Source organism: Diabrotica virgifera, chromosome 5 (assembly GCF_917563875.1).
Source record: "Diabrotica virgifera virgifera chromosome 5, PGI_DIABVI_V3a".
NCBI classification, from domain to species: Eukaryota; Metazoa; Arthropoda; class Insecta; order Coleoptera; family Chrysomelidae; genus Diabrotica; species Diabrotica virgifera.
In genome coordinates, this window is record NC_065447.1 from 15,474,016 (window position 1) to 15,495,621 (window position 21,606).

Below are 21,606 nucleotides of genomic sequence, written 5' to 3' on the forward strand. Positions count from 1 at the left end.
CTATGACGATCATCAGTTCGGTAGAGTAAGTTGACTGCTTCGTAAAAGGCCTTACCAGCTGCGTCCAGTTGCTTCTCCATCTTAAAAAGATTCGCGGCCCTTATATAACACTTCACAGGTATAACACAAATATTTGAGATGTAGAGAAAATATAATCAAGAGAAATCTACGGACAAGGAAGAAACTGAAGAAACAGACGGAGAAAGAAATAAATATAATCAAAATAGGAAAAGCCAGTGTATCAGATAGAATCGCTAAACTAAAGTTATAGAGGAAAGAAAATAAAGCAATTCAGAGGACTAAGGGACAAACATATTCAGCTAAAGACAGATATAACAGAAATACAAGAGATGTGGAGGGAATATTATGAAGATATGGAAGATATGGACGAGGAATAAACTTAATAAACGGAGACCAAGAGAATCGTAGAACAAAAGGGAGCGAAAACCAAATGGAGGAAGTAAAAACTGAAGAATTAGAAGAAGCAATAAGTCGAATCAAATTAGGAAAAGTCAGTGGAGCAGAAAAAAATCGATCCCGAAATGAGAAAGTGGATAGGAATATAATGAAATACTGGAAGACGCATAAAGTTTAAATAAAATACTGAGAGAATGGGAAGACAACTTACTGATCCAAATACACAAGACAGGACAAGAAGTAATGTGGGGAAAGTATCATAAATATACGCAAGGCAGACATTTATTTATTTATAAAGTTCAACAGGCATTGAAGGCCTAGGGCTGCAAGCCAGACGTGTAATAAATAAAATATATGAAAATAGCACAAACGAAGCACAAATATAACAGCTGAGAAAAATAGCCTAGAAGACGAAGCTGGATGAAAAAGAAACAAAAATAACAGAAAGAAGTAAAAATAGAAACCGACAGAAAAAACATATTGAATTTAAATGAACACATAACTAGAAGGGACTTTCTATCCATCTCTAGTTTATGAGCAACAAATACCCGAAACTCATCCTACAATGACATGAACCAAAATTTTAGAACTACATACTCACATGAAATACACCTTATTCTTATGAATTATTGACGAACTACAACAAATAATTTCAGAATCTTTAATTTAATATTTAACAAATATAATTATTAGATAGTATATAGTTTTTCTTATAAATTTTAACGTAGATCAGGCGTTTCATTTATCTGTTTCTTAATTCGTAACAGAATTTTCGTATACCATTCATCAAGACGATATATATTGTCATAGTCTCTGACAGCTTCCGTAAATCCATCCACATTTTTCTCCATGACGTTTTCTATGATCAATTTCAAAAGCACGCACTCGCGGGAATCCCAGAAAGACGGGTAATTTTTAATATAACTATCTATCGCATACTGACCATTGAGGACATCCACACAGATATGACAAAGTCCAGCCTTGAAGAAGTATTTCTTGGCCTCGAATCTCAGAAGAGAACTTTCAATCGCAGCATAAGCCATTTCTTGGAAAATGATTGCCGATTTTTCATACCTTTCGAGCTGAGCTGCATATTCAGCCACTCTCACCAGGCAGCTATTAGCAGAAACTGTAGATCCTTCACCTCTGTAGTAATCTGCAGCTTGTTCGAGATGTTCGATAGCCTTCTCGAGGTCTGTATTTCCGTACAACTTGGCTATAGCTTCGTGATGTTTCGCGGCCATTATGAAATTACCCCTATCTGTGTATATGTCTATAGCTTTTAGGAAACAATTTACGGATTCTGTTGAACGGTAGCAATTGGCTGCAGCTACGTAGTTGATAGCGGCACTATGACGATCCTCAGTTCGGTAGAGTAAGTTGGCTGCTTCATAAAAGGCCTTACCAGCTGCATCCAGTTGCTTCTCCATCTTAAAAAGATTCGCGGCCCGTATATAACACTTCACTGCATCTTCTATACGATTTGAAGAGCCGAACAAGAAGTCAAAGAATCCTTTTGACGATGTTTTCTTTTTAGCTTCTGCTAACAGTTGCTGGGCTTTTTGTAGATTCGACATTTCTTTGGTTTTGTTCGTTAGCATTGTCTTATTTTAATAATTTGAGTGTTATTGCTTCATTATTATTGTAATGGTAAGTAGTAATGCTTATTATTAATTTTCACCAGAAAATTTAGTTACGTGCCTCCTTGTTGTTTGTTATTGTTATCGTAATTTCTAGATTTATTTTAAATTGTTAAACACTTAATCAAATTATGCATTAATATCTTTTATAACTTTTAAAAACTATAAACAAATCACTGAAATCTTTTAAATGTATTTCAATGTTGACATTCAATGCTCGAAAATGGCGTTGTCAAATTTGAAATGGTTGCTTAATTTATTCATAGATGCATAAAAATGATTTGATTGTCACATGTCGTCTTTTTATTTAATTAACATACGACTATAACTTTTTAGGCTTTTTAGCTACCTCTTAAATGACATTAAATGTCATTTAAAATCAAACTATAAAATTAAATGTCAGGTTGACATTTGGAAAATACCTAACATTTATTTACTATTCTAAAAAAAATAATAAAAAAACTAAAATAAAATACAAAAAAGAATGCATTTATTTTAATATTAACATTAATATTTTTATTTGTAAAATGTATATAACACTATGTGTTCTTGATAAACATTAAGTAATTAGTATAATATATTGATATTTATTAACATAGTATGTACAGCTGGTTCCTAAAAAAACTGATACGACTCTTAGTAAGATTTGATTATTTTGAGCAGTGTATTTGATTGGTCTGACATTATATTATATTTATTATGACAGACAAATAATAAAATAAACAAACAAAGAACAAAAAACTGATTACATATGTTAATTCATATATTAAAATAATATAAATATCAACATCTTATAAACTACCCCCTCTGTGGCGCAGTGGTAAGAGCGCCTGCCTTTGAAACGAAAGGTCGGGAGTTCGAATCCTACCAGGGTCAGAAATTTTTCATTTATTATAAATTAATAAATGAAAAATAGTTTCTGTCCTTGTGGGATCGGTACTCACCGGAGGGGCCGCAGACGTTCGGAAACAATTAGCGTCTCTTTGCAAAGACAATGACGTCGACTTTGCAAAGTAACAAGACACTTACTCAACACACACACTACACATTACTCCCCTGACTTAGTGATAAGTTATACAATTACGTGGCTAAAGGTTCTAGTTCTAAACCAAAGCCAGAATCAGAGAAAAAAAAAACATCTTATAAAAGGATTCTCTTCTAATCTCTCAAAAAACCTACGATCTTCATAGGCGGTAGATATTTTTGGTCTTCCAGAACCTTGCTTTCTTTCGAGAGTTTCTTGTTCTCTCCATCTTTTATTAATCTTAAAATCTGTTGTCCTGCTTACGTTAAAATGGTTCGCTACGGCAGATAGTGACCAACCATCTTCTAATTTCGTTACAATTCTTGCTTTTAGTTCATTGCTAGCATGTGGAGCCATTTTTTGAGGTTGAACAAAATAAGTTATCTGACAAATTTCAAGATTTGGCAGTGATAGGTTCGGTGGTGATAGTGACAGGATGTAAATAATAAGTATTTGTCATTCAAAATACACTGCTAAATTTTCTACAAAATACGCTTTAAGAGTCGTATCATTTTTTTGGAACCAGCTGTACATTAGCTGTAATGATTAGGTAAATAAGAAGTAAAAAATTGTAATAATATTATAATAACCAAGTTTCACTAATTGGCAATATCTTTAATACATTTACTTTTGATTGAGACTGGCTGAATGACCATAGTCCAAGCCAAAAAAGAAAAAAAATTTACTATTCTAATGTTGTGGCAACGCTGTGGGGTTCTGACGTCAGAAATCTTGAATGACGCAAACGTATTTTTGTAAAGGAACCATATTTATAAGTTATTTGTTTGGATTCGGTTTTGTGTCAAGATGATAATTGGTCGCAAACATAATATACCTATAGTTCTTCTCAAGGTCTTTTTTAGTAGACCCATTTTTTTTTCTAAAACTGTGTACTAAATAGTGACAATCAATAGGAACGTTGAATTAATGTTAGACTGTGTCCATCCATATATTTCTTGACTTCCTCTTGATTTTACGTATTTAAAAAAAAACTATAGATTTTACGTTTTTGCGGATTTTTTATTAAAAATTTTTTTTGCAAAAAAAATAATTATAATCTGGTTTTAGAAACATACATTAAAATATCAAATATGAAAATAAAAACGTAATTAAAAATTAAAATAAATCGTATACTAGTAGAATTCGATTGAATTTAATAACTTAAAATTATTTTACAAAAAATATTTTACCATACCAATGAATGCATAAATTAGTTACTAAATTAAATAAACAACCAAATTTGATATCTACCCTAGTAATTTTTCTACCACAGCAACTTTCCTGTACCAAATTAATTGTTAGTTATATTGTATTTACGAGTAAGATCAGTTAAACTTTTAATTTACCTTTTAAATTTACTTACATTTTGAGAACATAATAATTATAAGGTATGCTTTGAAACAAATGCATGTTAAATATATCAGCCAAATTATTTATTTTTATTAATGGTATTAAATGGTGCCACAATAGCTGGCAATACTTTTGTAGTTAAAATTTTTGTAACAATTTTTTATATTTTAAATTTTAATTTTTCAACCGAACAATTGGTGGATATGACATTTGTTTTGGGCGAAACCATTAGAAATTATTACCAGCTTTTTTGTGACACGACTACATAGATACAGTTTACTTCATAATATACTTCTATACCGTTCATTTGTTTCAAAGCATACTTTATACGTTCTCAAGATGTAGGTAAATTAAAAAGTTATTAACTGATCTTACTCGTAAATACAATTTAGCTTACAAAATTGGGTACAATAAAGTTACTATCATAGCGTAGAAAAATTTCTAGGGTAGATTTTAAAAATGGTTGTTTAATTTTTAATAATTAATTTATCCATATTAATTCCTTATTAGTATGGTAAAATATTGTTTGTAACATAATTTTAAAGTTATTAAATTCAATTAAGTTGCACTTGCATACGTTTTATTTTAATCTTTAATTACGTTTTTATTTTCATCTTTGATATTTTAGTGTGTTTCTAAAATCAGATTATAATTTTTTTTGCATAAAAATTTAGTTAAAATTATCGCGTATATAAAATATCCGCGAAATGTAAAATCTATAGTTCTTTTTTAAATATTTACAAAACCAAACATGCTATGTACCGGGTGTCCCAATAAGAATGGCTCTCGGCCATATCTCAGGAACCGTTTATAGTAGAGCTTTGAAATAAAAAAATTTATAATAAAAGTTACCTCAGGAAAAGCCTGGAAATTATTTTCGATATTGTGGGTCCACCGCTAGAGGGCGTAATTAAATATCAAAAATTAAAAAATCTAAATTTTACAAAATTTCCTAATGAAGGGGTACTGGAAATCCGATCATCGTATTCTTCATAAAATTCTGCGCATATTTGATCTCACAAGTTTAAGTCTACCTTTGCAAATAAGAGGTGGGGGTGCGTGGAAACCTTGTTATGAAAAAAGGGCTGTAAATCCGGTCCTGCTAAATCAAATTTTGCAAACTGGATCTTGTCGAAAACAGATCTTTTTTGTTAATGTAAAAGTTATAATTTCGAACCAGCCTAATAAGTAATAAGTCAGCTGGGAGGCGTTATTTCATTTTTTTCAGAAGCTTCTAGCTTTCTTTGGAAAATATTAAATACAAGTATGCCTTTTTAATCCTACATTATAAAGTTAGATTAAATTAGCAATAGAATAGCGAAAACCGCATATCGATACCTTTTTTCTATCTCAAGATATCTTAAGAAACGTGTAAATTTTAAACATAACTGTTGCTGTCACCGGTAAACAAGTTAATGAAAACTAGTGTGCTATGGAAAAAACAAAAAATATTTTCCAGATGTCAACGTATAAAAATATAATTAAGTAAAACAACAATATAAAGACAAAAAACACTATAAAATATAACAAAGAAATAAAAACAACTACTTAGTGAGGACCTAAATATTCAAATTATTGTCCATTATTTTTGAAGCAAGCATTTACAATACTAATACACTACTCGAGAAAACATTATCCAGAGAATACGAAAGCATTTCAAGAGCAGAAATTGAGACCGCTGTTCAATCTGAAAGGGTAAATGCTTGCAACGAGAATGATTTGCAAAAATTTGAACATTTATGTCGTCACTAACACTAAATAGTTGTTTTTATTTTTTTGTTGTTTTAATTAATAGGGCTTTTCAACGCTTCTCATTTGTTTCGAGCCTCTGTCATGTATGTCGTGTAATCCATGATAATATTAATAGGTATACGAGATATGACCGAGGCTCGAAACAAATGAGAAGCGTTGAAAAGCCCTATTATTACGTTGACATCTGGAAAATGTTTCTTTGTTTTTATCATAGCACACTACTTTTCCTTAACTTCGTTTACCGGTGACCGTAGTTATGTTTTTAAATTTACACGTTTCGTATGATATCTCGAGATAGAAAAAAGGTATCGACATGCGGTTTTCGCTATTCCATTGATAATTTAATCTAATTTTATAATATAGGAATAAAAAGGCATACTTGTATTTAATATTTTCCAAAGAAAACTAGATTTCTGAAAAAAATTAAATAACGCCTTATAGCTGGCATATTACTTAGTAGGTTGGTTCGAAATCATAACTCTTACATTAACGAAAAAGATCTATTTTCAACAAGAATAAATTTGCAAGATTTGATTTAACAGAACCGGACTTACAGCCATTTTTTCATAACAAGGTTCCCAATCACCCCCGCCTCTTATTTGCAAAGGTAGACCTAAACTTGCGAAATCAAATATGCGCAGAATTATATGAAAAATACGATGACTGGATTTTCAATGCCCCTTCATTAGGAAAATTTTGTAAAATTTTGATTTTTTAATTTTTGATATTCAATTACGCTCTCTAGCAGTGGACCCACAATTATGAAAATAATTTTCAGGCTTTTCCTGAGGCAACTTTTGTTACAAATTTTTTTATTTCAAAGCTCTACTATAAACGGTTCCTGAGATATGGCCGAGAGCCATTCTTATTGGGACACCCGGTACATACAATCTTATACCAAAAGAAAGGTTGTAATATTTACTACAAAATTCAATACTAATATACAGAGTGTTCCATTAAAAAAAAGAATGTGTGTGTACTTTGTACGCACGTAAGAAGTTATACTTCTATTATAATATAATTTCAACGAAATAAATATACCTACTTAACAGTTACAATACAAAAAATTAACAATAATTACCAAAAATGAACCAAAACACAATGCCAAATATTAAAAAAAAAAAAGAAAAAAATATGAATCGTCCGGGGTTTGAACCCGCAATCTCGCGATTTTTTGATCTCTCGTCCAATGCTCTACCAACAAGGCCATCAAGCCGCATGCTACTTACCTTTCAGATATACATAATTATACCTCACGGTGACAAGTGAAATATAAAAATAGATGTTTTATTATTTTACGCCCAAGGAAGACAAATCCAAAGACACAAAATTATAATAAAAAACCTTTTAAACCACCTTTTTCAAATTGCGCAAGTTATATTATTAATATTAATGTTAATAAATGAAATATAAATATTTTGACGTTTCACAATTTGACAATTCACTTTTAACTGCAGTGCCTTAAAAATTGTAAATCACTAGTGCCTTAAAGTAGCATTTTTAACGCTCCTATGGAGTCCTAAAAATTGCATTTTTAACACGTTTGTAGAAAAATATATTTAAAAACACTAATATATTCTTTCCACACCTTTTCTGGACTGATACATACATAAATTAAAACATTTTGAAGTATAACTTCAAAAATATAATATGAAAACTATTTAAAAAGGCAGTATAACTATTAACTAACCTTTGTTGTTTTTCTTCCCCCAAATTTTAAAACGCAACAACCATACATAACCAAACCGTCAACCGTCCAAACCACAGCTGCCATATTGGATAATTTTTGACATGTCATTTGAACATCCAATCAGAACAAAGTTATAATGCGCATGCGCCGGGATCGTAGGTTTTAACATATAAAAATTCACCCTCATATCGCGCGTAAAGAAGTATAACTTCAAAAATGAGAAAATTTTGTATTTGCAAATAGTGATCACACTGTATATTTTGTGGCTATAATTAAAAGATATTAAATTATTTAAAAATGACACTATATTATAAAAACTTTGACCTACCACTTAAATTTTTATTACCTTGGAAACATAATCCACAGCCCTATAAATATTACCATTTTTCTCAAGAAAAATGTAAATATTTCGAAAATTATTAACTTTAGGCCTATAATACCTTATACACATTTTTCATATTTTTAAAAACTATATTTAAAAATCATTTAATATATAGGGTGTCCCATTTAAAAAAACACAACTTTGGTTCGTACCGTCGTTCTGACTCACCCTGTATAAGCGAAAATAATTTTAAATTACAGGCGGTTTTGATATACATTAGTTTTGTTAAAAACATTTTTTTGTATATCTCATAGTTTAGCCGTAATCAAAGAAAACCAGAGGTTTGGCGCACCCTGTATATTGTATATCCTTTTCCTTTCCTGTGTATTTATCAATTTCTAGTTCCTTTGTAACCCTTTTTTGCTATTTTTCGGTTGGATCTTGTACTATATGTTCTTGGTTTTTTCTTGTATTCAGAACAGATTAACGATGGCAAGCCTGACTTTTCCGAAACGTCGACGAAACAATGTTTTTTTTTGGAAATCTAAATTTTTTTTTATTTCAAATAGAACACCGTGTATATTTTTTGCCTTTTGAATTCCTTACGAAATACTGATTATTTTTTATGTAATGTTGCCAATATCTAAATGCCATAACTTGGGAATGCTACATTAACATTATATTCGCTGAAGTTAAAATATTATATTAAAGATGAATAAACTCGTTTAGTTCAATACAACAAGCCATGCGATTTTTAAAACTTCAATACATTTTGCAACATCCCTGAATGCTCAATTATTATTCTTATGTCTGTGTTAATCCTATGTTTTAAATTATGAATATTTGCAAGTTTTGTTTTATAAACGATGTTTTTTAAGTGACCTTACAAGAAATAGTCTAATCTAAAGGATTCATGTCGGGTGATCGCGGGGGTCATTCGATAAAACCACGCTTTCCAATCCATCTGCTGGGAAACTTCTTTCCAATTATTTAGATATTGCCTCGCCACATGCAATGGTCAGTTATTATTATTGTAAGTGTGACAATGATACTGGCGAAGCGTCCATGTAACCACTGTTACCATTGGTAACGGTTAAAAATCTTGCAAGTAAATATTTTATGACGATGAATAATTTCATTTACCAATATTTTTATCAATAGAAATATATTATTATATTACGTGTTAATAGTACCTAATTCAGTAAATAGCCAACTACTCGTAGACACACGAAAATATTGGCGAGTTTATCTGACTCGGTTGCACTTTATTATACTCTGTTACCAGTCTCATTTGTGGTTACAATGGTTATATCCTCGCTGTCGCTCAGGACCGGCTAGTGTCTGAAAATTTTGAAGGAGCGACGGCGTAAGCTCGCTGTGTATATCAGTAGCCCTGTTACCAGATTTAAATTTGGTTACATTACCTATAAAAAGTTTGCGTGCAGTTAACCATGGATGAGTGTCGCTGCGTAATCGATCAACTACTTAAAAAGCAATTCTCCTTGTATAATTTTGAAAGAAAATATGAGATTATTGAAAATGAAAGACCTATTTTAAACAATTTAAAAAAGGAATCAAAAAAGTAGTTCGATATTTTAAATTTAGTTTGTACAGTGAAAATCCTTGGTTATGTGGTTGCAAGAAAAATAGACTGTATTGTTGGCCATGTCTTCTGGTTTCTACAGAAAAATGGGTGGACCAAATTCACGATTTAAATAGTTTTAGAGTTTTAAAAAGGAGACATGAAATTTCTCCTTTACCTACATCTAAGATGTATACCCAATTTGATTTATTTTGGCAAAACAAGAATCGAAAGTTCTCTTAACCAAGCTTTTAAAGCAAATATTGCTAAACATAATGAGTTTGTTAAAAAATAGATAGGTATATCCTTAGCACACTTATAATAGATACCGTATGTTTTTTGGCCAAACAAGAATTAGCTTTTCGTGGTCATTTTGAGGGCGACGACTCTGACAATCGAGGCAATTACAGGGAATTGTTAACATTAATTGCCAAAAAAGATCAAAAATTTTGCCAACATCTAGAAACATCAACTGTTTTTTCGAGAGTTTCAAGTGATATACAAAATGATATTATTGAACCTATATATACATTTAGTCATATCTTCATTTTTTTAAATAAGATTTTTTGCATCTGGTTTTTTGGCAACACTTTAGAAAAAGTCACGCGTCACCACTGGATAATGATACTATAAGTTATTGAGGTACTCATAGTTATTGAAACATGTTAATCCAAATATAAAACATATGTGAAGACATTTATAGCGTTACTACAGCATTTCTTTATTTCCTTACAAACTTCTCTAATAACAACAAATTTCTTTTTTAGAAATATTTTGCGGAAAGCAAAATTCCCGTTTTAGTAGTGGCGTGCAAAGATGACCTGGAAGAAGTTCGACAAGACTACATGCTACAACCTCAGAGCTTTTGTCAAAAATACAAAATTTTACCTCCCCAGAAGTTCTCCGCCAAAGGTCACAATAGGAAAGACGTGTTCATTAAATTAGCCACAATGGCAGCTTTCCCGTAAGTATTTTGGTTATATACTGTTTATACTTCCTTTTTTATTTATATTTTATTATGGTTATGTGTTATGTATAATTTTTTCTTATTTAACCTTTAACAGTTTGGTAAATTTCTATTTTTGGTCTTTCATTTCTATATTTGGTGAAATTTAGCGTTATTGTTGTATGTGCGACTGTATAAAGATGATTTTCTATTTACCTCAACTGTCCCGGCATCTAGATAGTGCTACTTCCATCCTTTTATCCACAAATAAACGCGAAATAAACTTTTCAGAAAAGTTTTCTATAGCTTAGATTTGTGTAGAGCCTCAAGAGTACAACTCTTTTAGTCTTTGTCAGTACAAACTCAAATATAGAGACCCACAAGGTATCTGCACATTTTCTTACTTAAGTGACAGTTTACAAAGATGTTGACATATTTTGTTGAGGCAATCAATTAGAAAGAATGCCGGATAATCGAGCTGTAGAAAATTATCCAAAAAGGGAAAATCCAAGGAAGCAGAACAAGAAGCAGGCCCCGTAATAGGTTGATGTGATCTTGATTATTGATATGAGATAATATTCTTATATGTCATTTAATTTAATCAATGCATTAATAATAATCTAATTAATTTACCAGATCACATATCAATATGTTTTCAATCTCAGGGCGAATTATAAAATTAATTACTTACTTACGTGGCTTCTAAGTATTTCTCAATGGTTCCTAATCGGGATAGGAAAGAAAAGAGTAAAATAATACACACATATGGGTTACAATTATAATCAAAATATTGTTTATTTTATTTAAATGGCAATCACTGCTTAATATTTGCTATATCTTATTATTCTTAATCATAACATTTACACATGGGAATCTTATTTCCTTTTGGTTTCCAATTGAAAGTTTTTATTAACATTTAACTATTAGGATTTATTAGCAACAATTCTATTTAAGTTTGATGAAGCTTTTCTGATATTATTGATTATGTTCTTCAATTTTAAATGTGGTATTTAATACGAAAAACCCATACATTCATGTCCAAACAAATGAGACTGACCTTTTTCTGGTGAACTGAGAATGTCTTCCCACAAGACCCGTTTCCTGCTATCCTTGGCTGCGATCAAAACCTCGTCCTGGCTTCCAGTAATGTTCTCCTTTGAAAACTAGCTCGTATAGCTCCCGTTCCTGCTTCTGTCGTGATGCCGTGTTTCTACCTTTTTCGAAACTTCAATCAGCTACCGGGACACTCTTGGCTCAAGGAGGTTCTTTACTCTCGACCTGGCCTACCTCTCGTTCCACGATAGATACTCCACACTCACGGAACTACACCGGCTTTCTCACTCTCCGTACACTACCGTCTACTACTGGACTTCCCTTCTCGACAGCTCAAAACATTCTGATCTATCTTTTTCATTCATTCCCCTACTTTCTAAATATCCCTTCCAGATTCACAAATCAACCTTCCACCACCAACTCTCATTCGCAGTATTCCTCAAAACCAATTTTTTAATCTTTCTAAATATGCTTAATGGATTTCCAAAAAAAATAGTTAATTCCCATTCTAAAATTACTTTCTACTATTTACAAAATTTAATGACCTATTATCTACTTCAACTGAGTCTTATTTAGCATAGGCTAATGATCGAACCTTCCGCGAACAACGATAATGACCTATTATCGATTTCACTTGAGTCTTATTTAGCATAGGCTAATGATCGAACCTTCCACGAACTACGATAATGGTACGCGCCATTCACTTTGTTTATTCTAAGCGCATTGTCCCGAGTTTCGTAAGCTTCGTCTAACCACTTCTTAAAATTAAATATAACAATTTGTTGTATACAGGTTGTTCTAAATTTATATGCCCGTGGTTGAGAAAATTGAAAATATTTTATATTAAATTGAATTCTGTTTATAATTATCAAAATTTAATTTTCATATCAAATAGAAATATAACAATAGATACACATATTATTCAGTAAATTCTTTCTGAACATCAATAGAGTTGTTCCATCAAGATTCCAATTTACGAATTCCGTCCCTGAAGTGAGAATCTGGAAGGGCTGCAAAATACGCATCCACTGTATCATCTGATGAAAAAAACGCTTTCTAAGCATGAATTTTTTAATCCCAAGTATTTTTACAGATGGATATCGTTAGTGGCCAAATCTGGTGAACACGATGGACGCTCCAATAATTTTTACTTTAATTCGTGGATTGTAGCCATTGTCAAAGTGCTCATATGAGACGGTGGTGCATTGTCCTGATAAATTTTTTTGCAAATCGGGTCTTTTTTAAGAATTTTTCCTTGAGCTAGTCTAAAAGATATGAAAACTCCAAGGAAGCCGAACAAGAGGTAGTAAAAGATAGATACATGACGCGTAGAGGAGGGCCTTAAAACCATGAATATCAGACAGTGGAGAAGAATAGTAGCAGGCACCTCAAAATGAAATATTATCAAGCAGGCCAAAATAAGGGCTGTAACGCTAACAGAAGAGGAGAAGAAGACTATATTTTGAATTCTTCGTTGTTCGTTTAAAATGTTGTCTATAACAGCTCAGATAAGAGAAGAAAGTTTTTTTGTAATGGAGTAAAGATTCTTTTCATCTGTCCGGAGAATCTCCAATTAGTTTTAATGGGAAATAAGCCACAATTTTACCAAAAAATGATTTTATTAACGTTTCGAAGCCCAAATCGGGTTTCGTTGTCAAAAATTAGTAGTATTTTGTATTTTGACAACGAAACCCGATTTGGGCTTCGAAACGTTAATAAAATCATTTTTTTGGTAAAATTGTGGCTTATTTCCCATTAAAAGTAATTAATTATAAAAATGCCACAAGAAAATAGCTTCAGAACAACATGGAGAATCTCCAACTCAAGAAAGTAGTAAAGAGAAAAACATCAGGACTAAATGCCCAAACAATCAAAAAGCCAGAAGCTCAAGTACTTTTCTCCCATTATTTTTTAATTTTCTTTTGGGGTTCTAATTTACACCTTAATTTGATTCTTCTTAAATCTCTTTGACTCTGTGTACAAAATATCGTTCTTTTGCTTTGTTCATAAAGTCTGATTAAAAATATGTATTCAAATTTATGAGATTTACAAATAAATCATTAATAAACACTGTTTTGTTAGACGTTTTCAAGCAGCTTGGATTTTATTCTACAAACATAGGTCTGTACAATTTGTTTTAAATGAAATAATAAATGTAGTAATTTACTTTGCTAGCTTTATCGGATTAATTGTGGTGAAATGGCAGAAACAATGGAAAAACATTGCAAACTGTATTATTATAAGACATCATGTCGTTACTTTTCAGGTTATCTTCATAAACGGAATGAATATCTTCTTAGGCTAATTATTTTTAGATCACTTCATACTAGTATTTTGTATTTTGGCAATCCATAAATATAGACAAAACAAGAGTTACATAAATAAAGATGATGAAGATTAGTCCAGATGATAAAAAATCATAATAAACAAGAAATTGGAAAATGTGATTGAATATATTTAGCTATACAAAAAATAACAATAATTGTAAAAGAAAATAAATATATTGAAGTAGAAACAAGCATTGGCAGCTTTTGGTAAAATGAAATACATCTTAACAAATAAAAAGTGTCACCAACATTTGAGAACCAGACTGTTCGATCAATGTGTATTACCACGTAAACTTGGACACTAACAAATCAAATAGTAAACAAAATATAAGTATCACGAGGTACACATTGAAAGAGTAAAATACGAACGATGGAATGGAAAAATAATATTTGAGACTTCGGGATAGAAAAAGATCAAAAAGAAGACTCATAACGAGACAGCAAGATGATCTAAAATAGGTAGCCAGCAAAATGTGGTTTAGAACAGGAAAACAGAGGCAGGAATAGAAACACAAAAACAATAGACCGATGACATAAAAAAAAGCGGGAAACTGGCTACAAGCGGCCCAGTGTAGAGAACACTGGAAAGAACTGAGGAAGGCCTATGTCCAGCAGTGGACGCGATTGGCCGATTTATGATGATGAGTGCAAGATGGATTCCGCATTTATTAAATGTTGTTTACAACACAAACCATACATACTCATAGACGTTTCACGACCATGTTAATCTTTCGGATCGAATTAACGCCATCTCTTGATTGGAATGGGAACTAAATTGACAAATTTTAGTTAAGTGAGAATTTCAAATTATAAATTTTTCAGGAAATTAAAACAACAGAGACAATTCAATGTTTTATTCCATATTTTACTGAAAACTTCAAATATTCCAATTTGTTTTCAAAATGCTAAACACTACTGCTATGTGTCACGTGAAAGCACTGATGTGTATCGAGTTGAATGAAAATTTTTGAAAGAATCTTGTAGGATGATTGTTTAGATAAATATTACCGTATAATCTTTTACAAACTTCCAAAAATATATAGGTCCGAAATGTTGATGACACACTTGTCTATTGGAATAAACTGTTTCAGGATCTATTATATTGTGTTTTTAATGTGGAGAAACACAACACGGGATGATCAATGTAAACTAAAAATTCTAATCATAAAAACGGAGAGGAGGTTAATACACTTGATTAAAATTGTGATTAAATCTAATTAAAAACGTAACACCACTATAATAAAATAATTAAGCCACAAACTGTAAAATGAAAAGTAAATAACAAATTAATTTAATTGTCAACTGTCAGTTGTTAAATATGACAAGAGAATTGACTGACAGCGACATCTCTGGATTGGAATGGTAACTAATTTGCTGTCTTGACCTTGACAATTTACGTGAAACGTCTATGAGTATGTATGGTTTGTGGTGTACAAGCCAATGAAGAATCTACTTTTTCAGAATTGTTTGTACAATTTTAATAAAAGATCCTAACGATTGGTTATATTGGAGAAGATGAGTTCACCACTGGCTATATCTGATTTGAAACAATAGGCCCACAAACCATACCTAAATGCTCATAGACGTTTCACGTAAATTGGCAGTAGTGTTTAGCATTTTGAAAACAAATTGGAATATTTGAAGTTTTCAGTAAAACATTGAATACAACATTGAATTGTCTTTCTGTTGTTTTAATTTTCTGCGAAATTTCATCAAAAATCCGGCAAAATTTATAATTTGAAATTCCCACGTAACTAAAATTTGTCAATTTAGTTCCCATTCCAATCAAGAGATGGCGTTAATTCGATCCGAAAGATTAACATGGTCGTGAAACGTCTATGAGTATGTATTTTTTGTGAATAGGCCAATAACGATATAATTGTTTAGATAGAGAACGATTATTTAAGTAATACTAGAAGATCAAACCTCTAATACGGTGTACTGCGTACATCTTCCTGATAAGCGAGATAAAAAAAACGAAGAAAAACGTACTGGTATACAAAAGAACGCAACTTTATGTGCGAAAATCACATAATGTAACTTAGCCAAATATTATGTCATTTAAAAAAGCCTTATATATTTTTAAATAACTCATAAATCAAAATAGTCTAGGGTATTAAGGCATGTATCCACTATGTTTCGCTCCCGGACCGTGCAACGGTGCGCGCTTCAATCGGTGGCGGTTTAAATGTAGAGGAGCGCATGCCGTATCCATTGAAGCAGTAGCAGGGAGCGCAAGAGGTTCGCGAGCGTAGTGGATACGTGCCTTTACATGTGTTAAATAATGTTTTATATGTACATTTTAAAATCATAAAAGCAAACTATTTTTTATAATAATTCTTGAGGGAAATCTGTAATGGAAGGTACATAGTGTTATTTTTATTTTGCAGTCCGTTGCGTCGCATGGTACATGCGTTACTAGTACGACCCCAACCGACAGAGTGGTTAGATCATTTTTGCAGGTTGCTATCAGTTTTCCACTTTATAGGAATGTTACTAACTTTGCAATTGTTATTTAAATTTTTTTCTAAAGCAATTCAATTCATTGGCAACCGTTACTAACCCAAAATTAAAAAAAAGCGCTGTACACAACTCACTCTGTGGTATGAAATCAAATATTAGCTAATTCTTCACATGTGGCTGTATGTAGATTTTACCTGTGGATGTTGATTCGTCCTGATAGCATATAGGAAAGGTTGTAGACCCGCTACATCCCTTAAACAATCAACTATGATCATGTGGATAGTTGAAGTCTCCCAACAAAGGGACAAGACAATGTCCTATACAGTTGAGTCCGCGAGTCTTTACCCGTGCGTCATCATTTAAAGCATACGAAATAAGTCGGAAATCTATTTCACGCAACAACAACTGACAGAAAGTGGCTACTGTTCCGATTACGGGTTTTATTATAAAATTTGACGTTATCAAATATATAGAATGTCAAATGTAAGTTTTCCTTAATTTTTGTGCAGAATTACAACTACATTGGAAGTAGCTTAATAAATTATTTTATTATTATTGATTAATAAATAAATAAATAATTTATAAAAAAATTCAATAACATATTTTATTTTTGTTATTTTATTCACTTTGACGGAAATCTAAACACAATCAATTCTTTACTCTGTGAATGACGTTAGCTTTGTATGTTTTAAATATTATGTAATTGCCAAAATATAATTATTTACCTTAAAATTTCAAAGCCCAATATAAAATAAGTTGTTGAAAACAACTGTTTGTGTAATATAAAGAAACTTCAAAACGCAAAAATTCGACAAAAACCGCAAAAAATTCAACTGACTGACAGCCACAAAAGTAAACAAAGCAGAAACGTCAAACAAATTGTGCTTAAAATATGAAAACATACCGAATCGTCTTTTTTTGTACCTATCTCTTTTCAATGCACTGAGTCTAGATGGTTCATAAAAATAACATGTGTTTTTACTTAATAACAAACGGCAGCTGGTTTGTCATGAGTTTCATGCGTGGAAGAGAATGATGCTAGATAAAAAGTATGTGTTTTATCTCGCCAGGTATTAATGACGCACGGGTAAAGACTCGCGGACTTAACTGTATGTACAGTGCTATTCAAAAGTCCCCTCCCCCCCTCGTATCTTTCGAACGGTTATACTTATAATAGTGAAATTTAGAGGGAGAAAATAAACAGACTCAATGGAAAGATCCATGTTGAGAATAAAACTGGAAGACAGAAAATCAAACAAATGAATAAGAGAGAAAACAAAAGTAAAAATGTAACAGAACATATAACAAGGTTAACGTGGAGATTTGCGGGCCACAATTCGAGACAGAAAGATAAAAGTTGGACTACTAAAATACAAAACTGGATACCGTGGACAGGAAGAAGAGGAAGACCTCAGACGTGATAGTAGAACGATATATTAAAAGCTGCAGGAACTTACTGGATAAGCGCAGCCAAGGACAGACAGATATGGAAAGATATGGGGAAGACCTATGTCTAAAGTTGAAGAAGATAGAAATGGAATAAAGAAGAAAGCTTCTCAACTAGTCATAACAGGTGACGTAACAGTGATATGCCATTACAGAGCCATTTTGACTTAACTTTGCTTATCTGTGGAAATATTTTACAATATTTGATTTCATACTATATACTAAGGCTAAGTTTATAATTGTTAAATGTATAAATGTTCAATAAATAAAACAGTCTGTAATGTTTGATTGTTTATTAAGAAAATTATAGACTTAGTCGTATGTAGTTGTTTTATATGTTTTTCGTTTGAAGTTTTACGATGAATTGTTCAAAATGTATGTGACTCATAATTTAATTAACATCATTTCATTATTTACAAGTCAATTATATGCCTACTAACAAAAATAACTAGAAAGACAATCAACAGCACACATAACACACAAGTATTGATCAATAACAATTATTGTTCCTATTTAGATATGCGGATGACACTATCATCATAGCGGAAAATATTGAAGATCTTCAAAGACTGGTGATCAGAAGCAGAATGGACAAGAATACAGACATAACAATCAAAATAATTCGAAGAAGCAACGAGAATCTTCCAATAAACAGAACCAATATCGAAAGAGTGGAAAATATGCATATCTGGGAATAATAACTTCCAAAAAATTAAAGTCACGGTAGAAAAGGCTCGAGAAAACTTCAACAAAATGAGAAAAGTACTGTGCACAATAGCTTTAAAGCTGGAGCTAAGAGTTAGGTTGGAGAATTGCTACGTTTTCTCCACTTTGTTTTATGGAATAGAAGCTTGGATCTTGATGAAAAACTAGAATCATTTTTGTTATGGGTATATAGAAGAATTCTGAGAATATCATGAACAGAACACGCCACAAAGAAAGAGGTTCTGAGAAGGATGAATAAAGAAAGGGGAAATTTTAAATCCAATCAAAACAAAAAAATTAAAATACCTCCAACACATTACATGAGAGAGATACATTTTGTTCCAACTGATTATGCAGGGAAATATTCAAGGAAAGCGAAACGTAGGGAGACGTAGACTATCGATATGGTATGGTACATCGGGGCAGGGCCCACTTGTGAGTCCTTCAGACACTTAGACCTCCTTCAGCGGGTCCATTGTATCACCGGATCAGGTCCATAAGAACCTGATCTTCGGCATTTCTGGGGCCCAGGCTGCACCGGTCTTCCATGTCTGTCAAAATGAGCAGGGGCTGTAAATCTGAGCTCCTCCTGCCGAAGCCGCCCCGGTTCAGCAACCTTAGGGCCTCACAGAAAGCCACAAGTCTCTTCAAAGGTAACTCCCTCACCACCTGAGAAAGTGGTACGGATGTACATTAAATGAACTTTTGAGAACAGCCGTTTCTAAAGTCCGAATAGCTATGATGATTGCCGACCTCTGTCGCGGAGATTGCACTTGAAGAAGAATACTTTAGCGCAGAAACAGACGAACCACTCTGCAGCGCTATTCTGTGGATCCACAAAGAGGCTTAAACATTCGATTTTGTAGCCCCAATGATTTTGTAATGGACGCCACAGTGGCGAGGATCGGCGATAGTGGTCAGCCACTCAGTGGCGCTGCAGAGTGGCTCGTCTGTTTCGTTGCTTAGAGTGAACCGTCAAACAATACAATTAGTCCAGAGAAATAAGATTTTTCTCGTGACACATCCCCCTCCAGGCCGAAACCAATTTTTTTTAGTAGTATGGACATCTATATTAATAACCTATATGTTTCCTGCAGCCGATTTTGATGATACACTACCAAAAAGTTAAGCATTTTATACAAATTTGAGAGTAAGAAACTCATAAATCGTATAAAACACTTCAATATGGCGTTCGCAGAATATGTCTATCCTTATTGGTTGCTTAGCAAATTGCAAAATAAATCATAAATTTTGAGTTTTTGTAAATATTCATAACTTATGTAAAAAATTAACTTAGAACCTTCTTATTACATGGAATGCTGAGACTTCTGGTGCTTAAATCATACCCTAAATTTCAAAGCAATTCATTTATTTTGCAGCACTATAAGTCAGAAAATTATGAGGTTGCAGTAATACTTCGGACATACTCTGGGCTAATTAGCAAAATACAAGGAAAAGTTATTTACCAGCAATTTTATTGCTGGAATCGAATCTTATTATTGTATGTATTAATAATATAGATATGCAAAGTCCGCAGATAGTGTGCTACTTTTTTTATAAACAAAATGGCGCCCGAAAATCGTGTTTTTTTTCAATTTTTGCTCTATAACTCCAAAGATTTTAACTTTAGACCAAAAACACCCAAATAAAAATTCACCGCAATTAAATTCTGCATAGAGACGTGTTTTTTCCGATTTACTTCGACTAAAACTTTCCACGGAAAAAGCGGGTTTTTCCAACAAAATCTTTAATTTTCAATTAAAATTTTAGATAAGTAGTTGTTAATCAATAATTAAATAACTTGGTAACGTAAAAGCCCTTTCCGTATATATTATAATTCTAGAAGTCTATGGAAATTTAATGAACAGTTTAGCAACAGTTAAAATGTTAATTAAAAATTTACGGTAGCTATAATAACGACAATAATTATGATGCATAAGAATAACTATGATTTTTTCATAAAAAGACACTATACCTATCTAATGTACTGTACAGAATTGAAATTGGACTATTTAAGCGGCCTCAGGAATATTTTAAAATTATAAACAATTTTTTGGTTTATAAACAAATAGAATATCTCGGGAAATATTAAACGAAATTAAATCGTGAAAACGGTATTCGAAAGACAGCGGCAGGACGCTTTTTTTTTTAAGAAAAAACGTTTAATTATGACGAGTGGTTCCTGAGATACAACCGGTCAAAGTTGACCGGAATTTACGGCAAAGATATAAACAATAGGATCATAATTTTCAAACCGTCACCTTTTTATTTTTGTCCTCTTTCTCCACACCAATTTTCATATCTTTAAAATCCTCATAACATATATTATTATAATAAAAACTATCGATAATACGTGTGAAAATTGCCAAAAATAGCAAAATTCCAATCAAAAATTAGGTTGGAGAAAATGTAACCCTCAAAGTTCAACATCGTTATACGTTAACAAAATGCATTTTCTCGGCTTCCCACGGAGCAATTTCCTTCATTCTTTTTTTGTTCCCTAATAACTCGAGTAGAGCCATCGAACTAACGCATTATTAAATGTCAAACTTGCTTTTGTTTTGTTATAATAGATTAATTTATTTATAAGAACAGAAAATTACATATTTTTTCCAGTTGTAGGCTTTTTTTTAGATAAACTTACTACAAGTGTACCTTTTAAAGTTAAAAACATAAATATTCTCATTTGAATGCTGTATAATTATTTAAACAATTTTTATTTAAAAAATTTAAAATATTGTGTTATAATAAATAAATTTATTTATTATAACAAAACAAAAGAAAGTTTGACATTTATTAATGCGTTAGTTCGATGGCTCTACTCGAGTTACTTGGGAACAAAAAAAGAATGAAGGAAATTGCTCCATGGGAAGCCGAGAAAATGCATTG

The 21,606-nt window shown here is 31.9% G+C and overlaps 2 protein-coding genes across 6 annotated transcripts in view; one reads left to right on the forward strand and one right to left on the reverse strand.

Moving 5' to 3' along the window:
• Nucleotides 1–21,606, forward strand: part of LOC126885642 (mitochondrial Rho GTPase) — a 59,372-nt gene that overhangs the window by 35,292 nt on the left and 2,474 nt on the right. For 2 of the 5 annotated variants that reach the window (XM_050652294.1, XM_050652293.1), the window contains 3 exons: nucleotides 10,545–10,741; nucleotides 13,859–13,897; nucleotides 16,494–16,565. In XM_050652294.1, the coding sequence (XP_050508251.1) occupies nucleotides 10,545–10,741; nucleotides 13,859–13,897; nucleotides 16,494–16,565 (308 nt within the window). The remainder of the gene's footprint in view (nucleotides 1–10,544; nucleotides 10,742–13,858; nucleotides 13,898–16,493; nucleotides 16,566–21,606) is intronic. The other 3 variants (XM_050652296.1, XM_050652295.1, XM_050652297.1) reach the window with 3 other exon arrangements.
• LOC126885643 (alpha-soluble NSF attachment protein-like) lies at nucleotides 1,065–2,276 on the reverse strand. Its single transcript, XM_050652298.1, has one exon. The coding sequence runs from the start codon at nucleotides 2,016–2,018 to the stop codon at nucleotides 1,137–1,139; it is 882 nt and encodes a 293-aa protein (XP_050508255.1). The 5' UTR covers nucleotides 2,019–2,276; the 3' UTR covers nucleotides 1,065–1,136.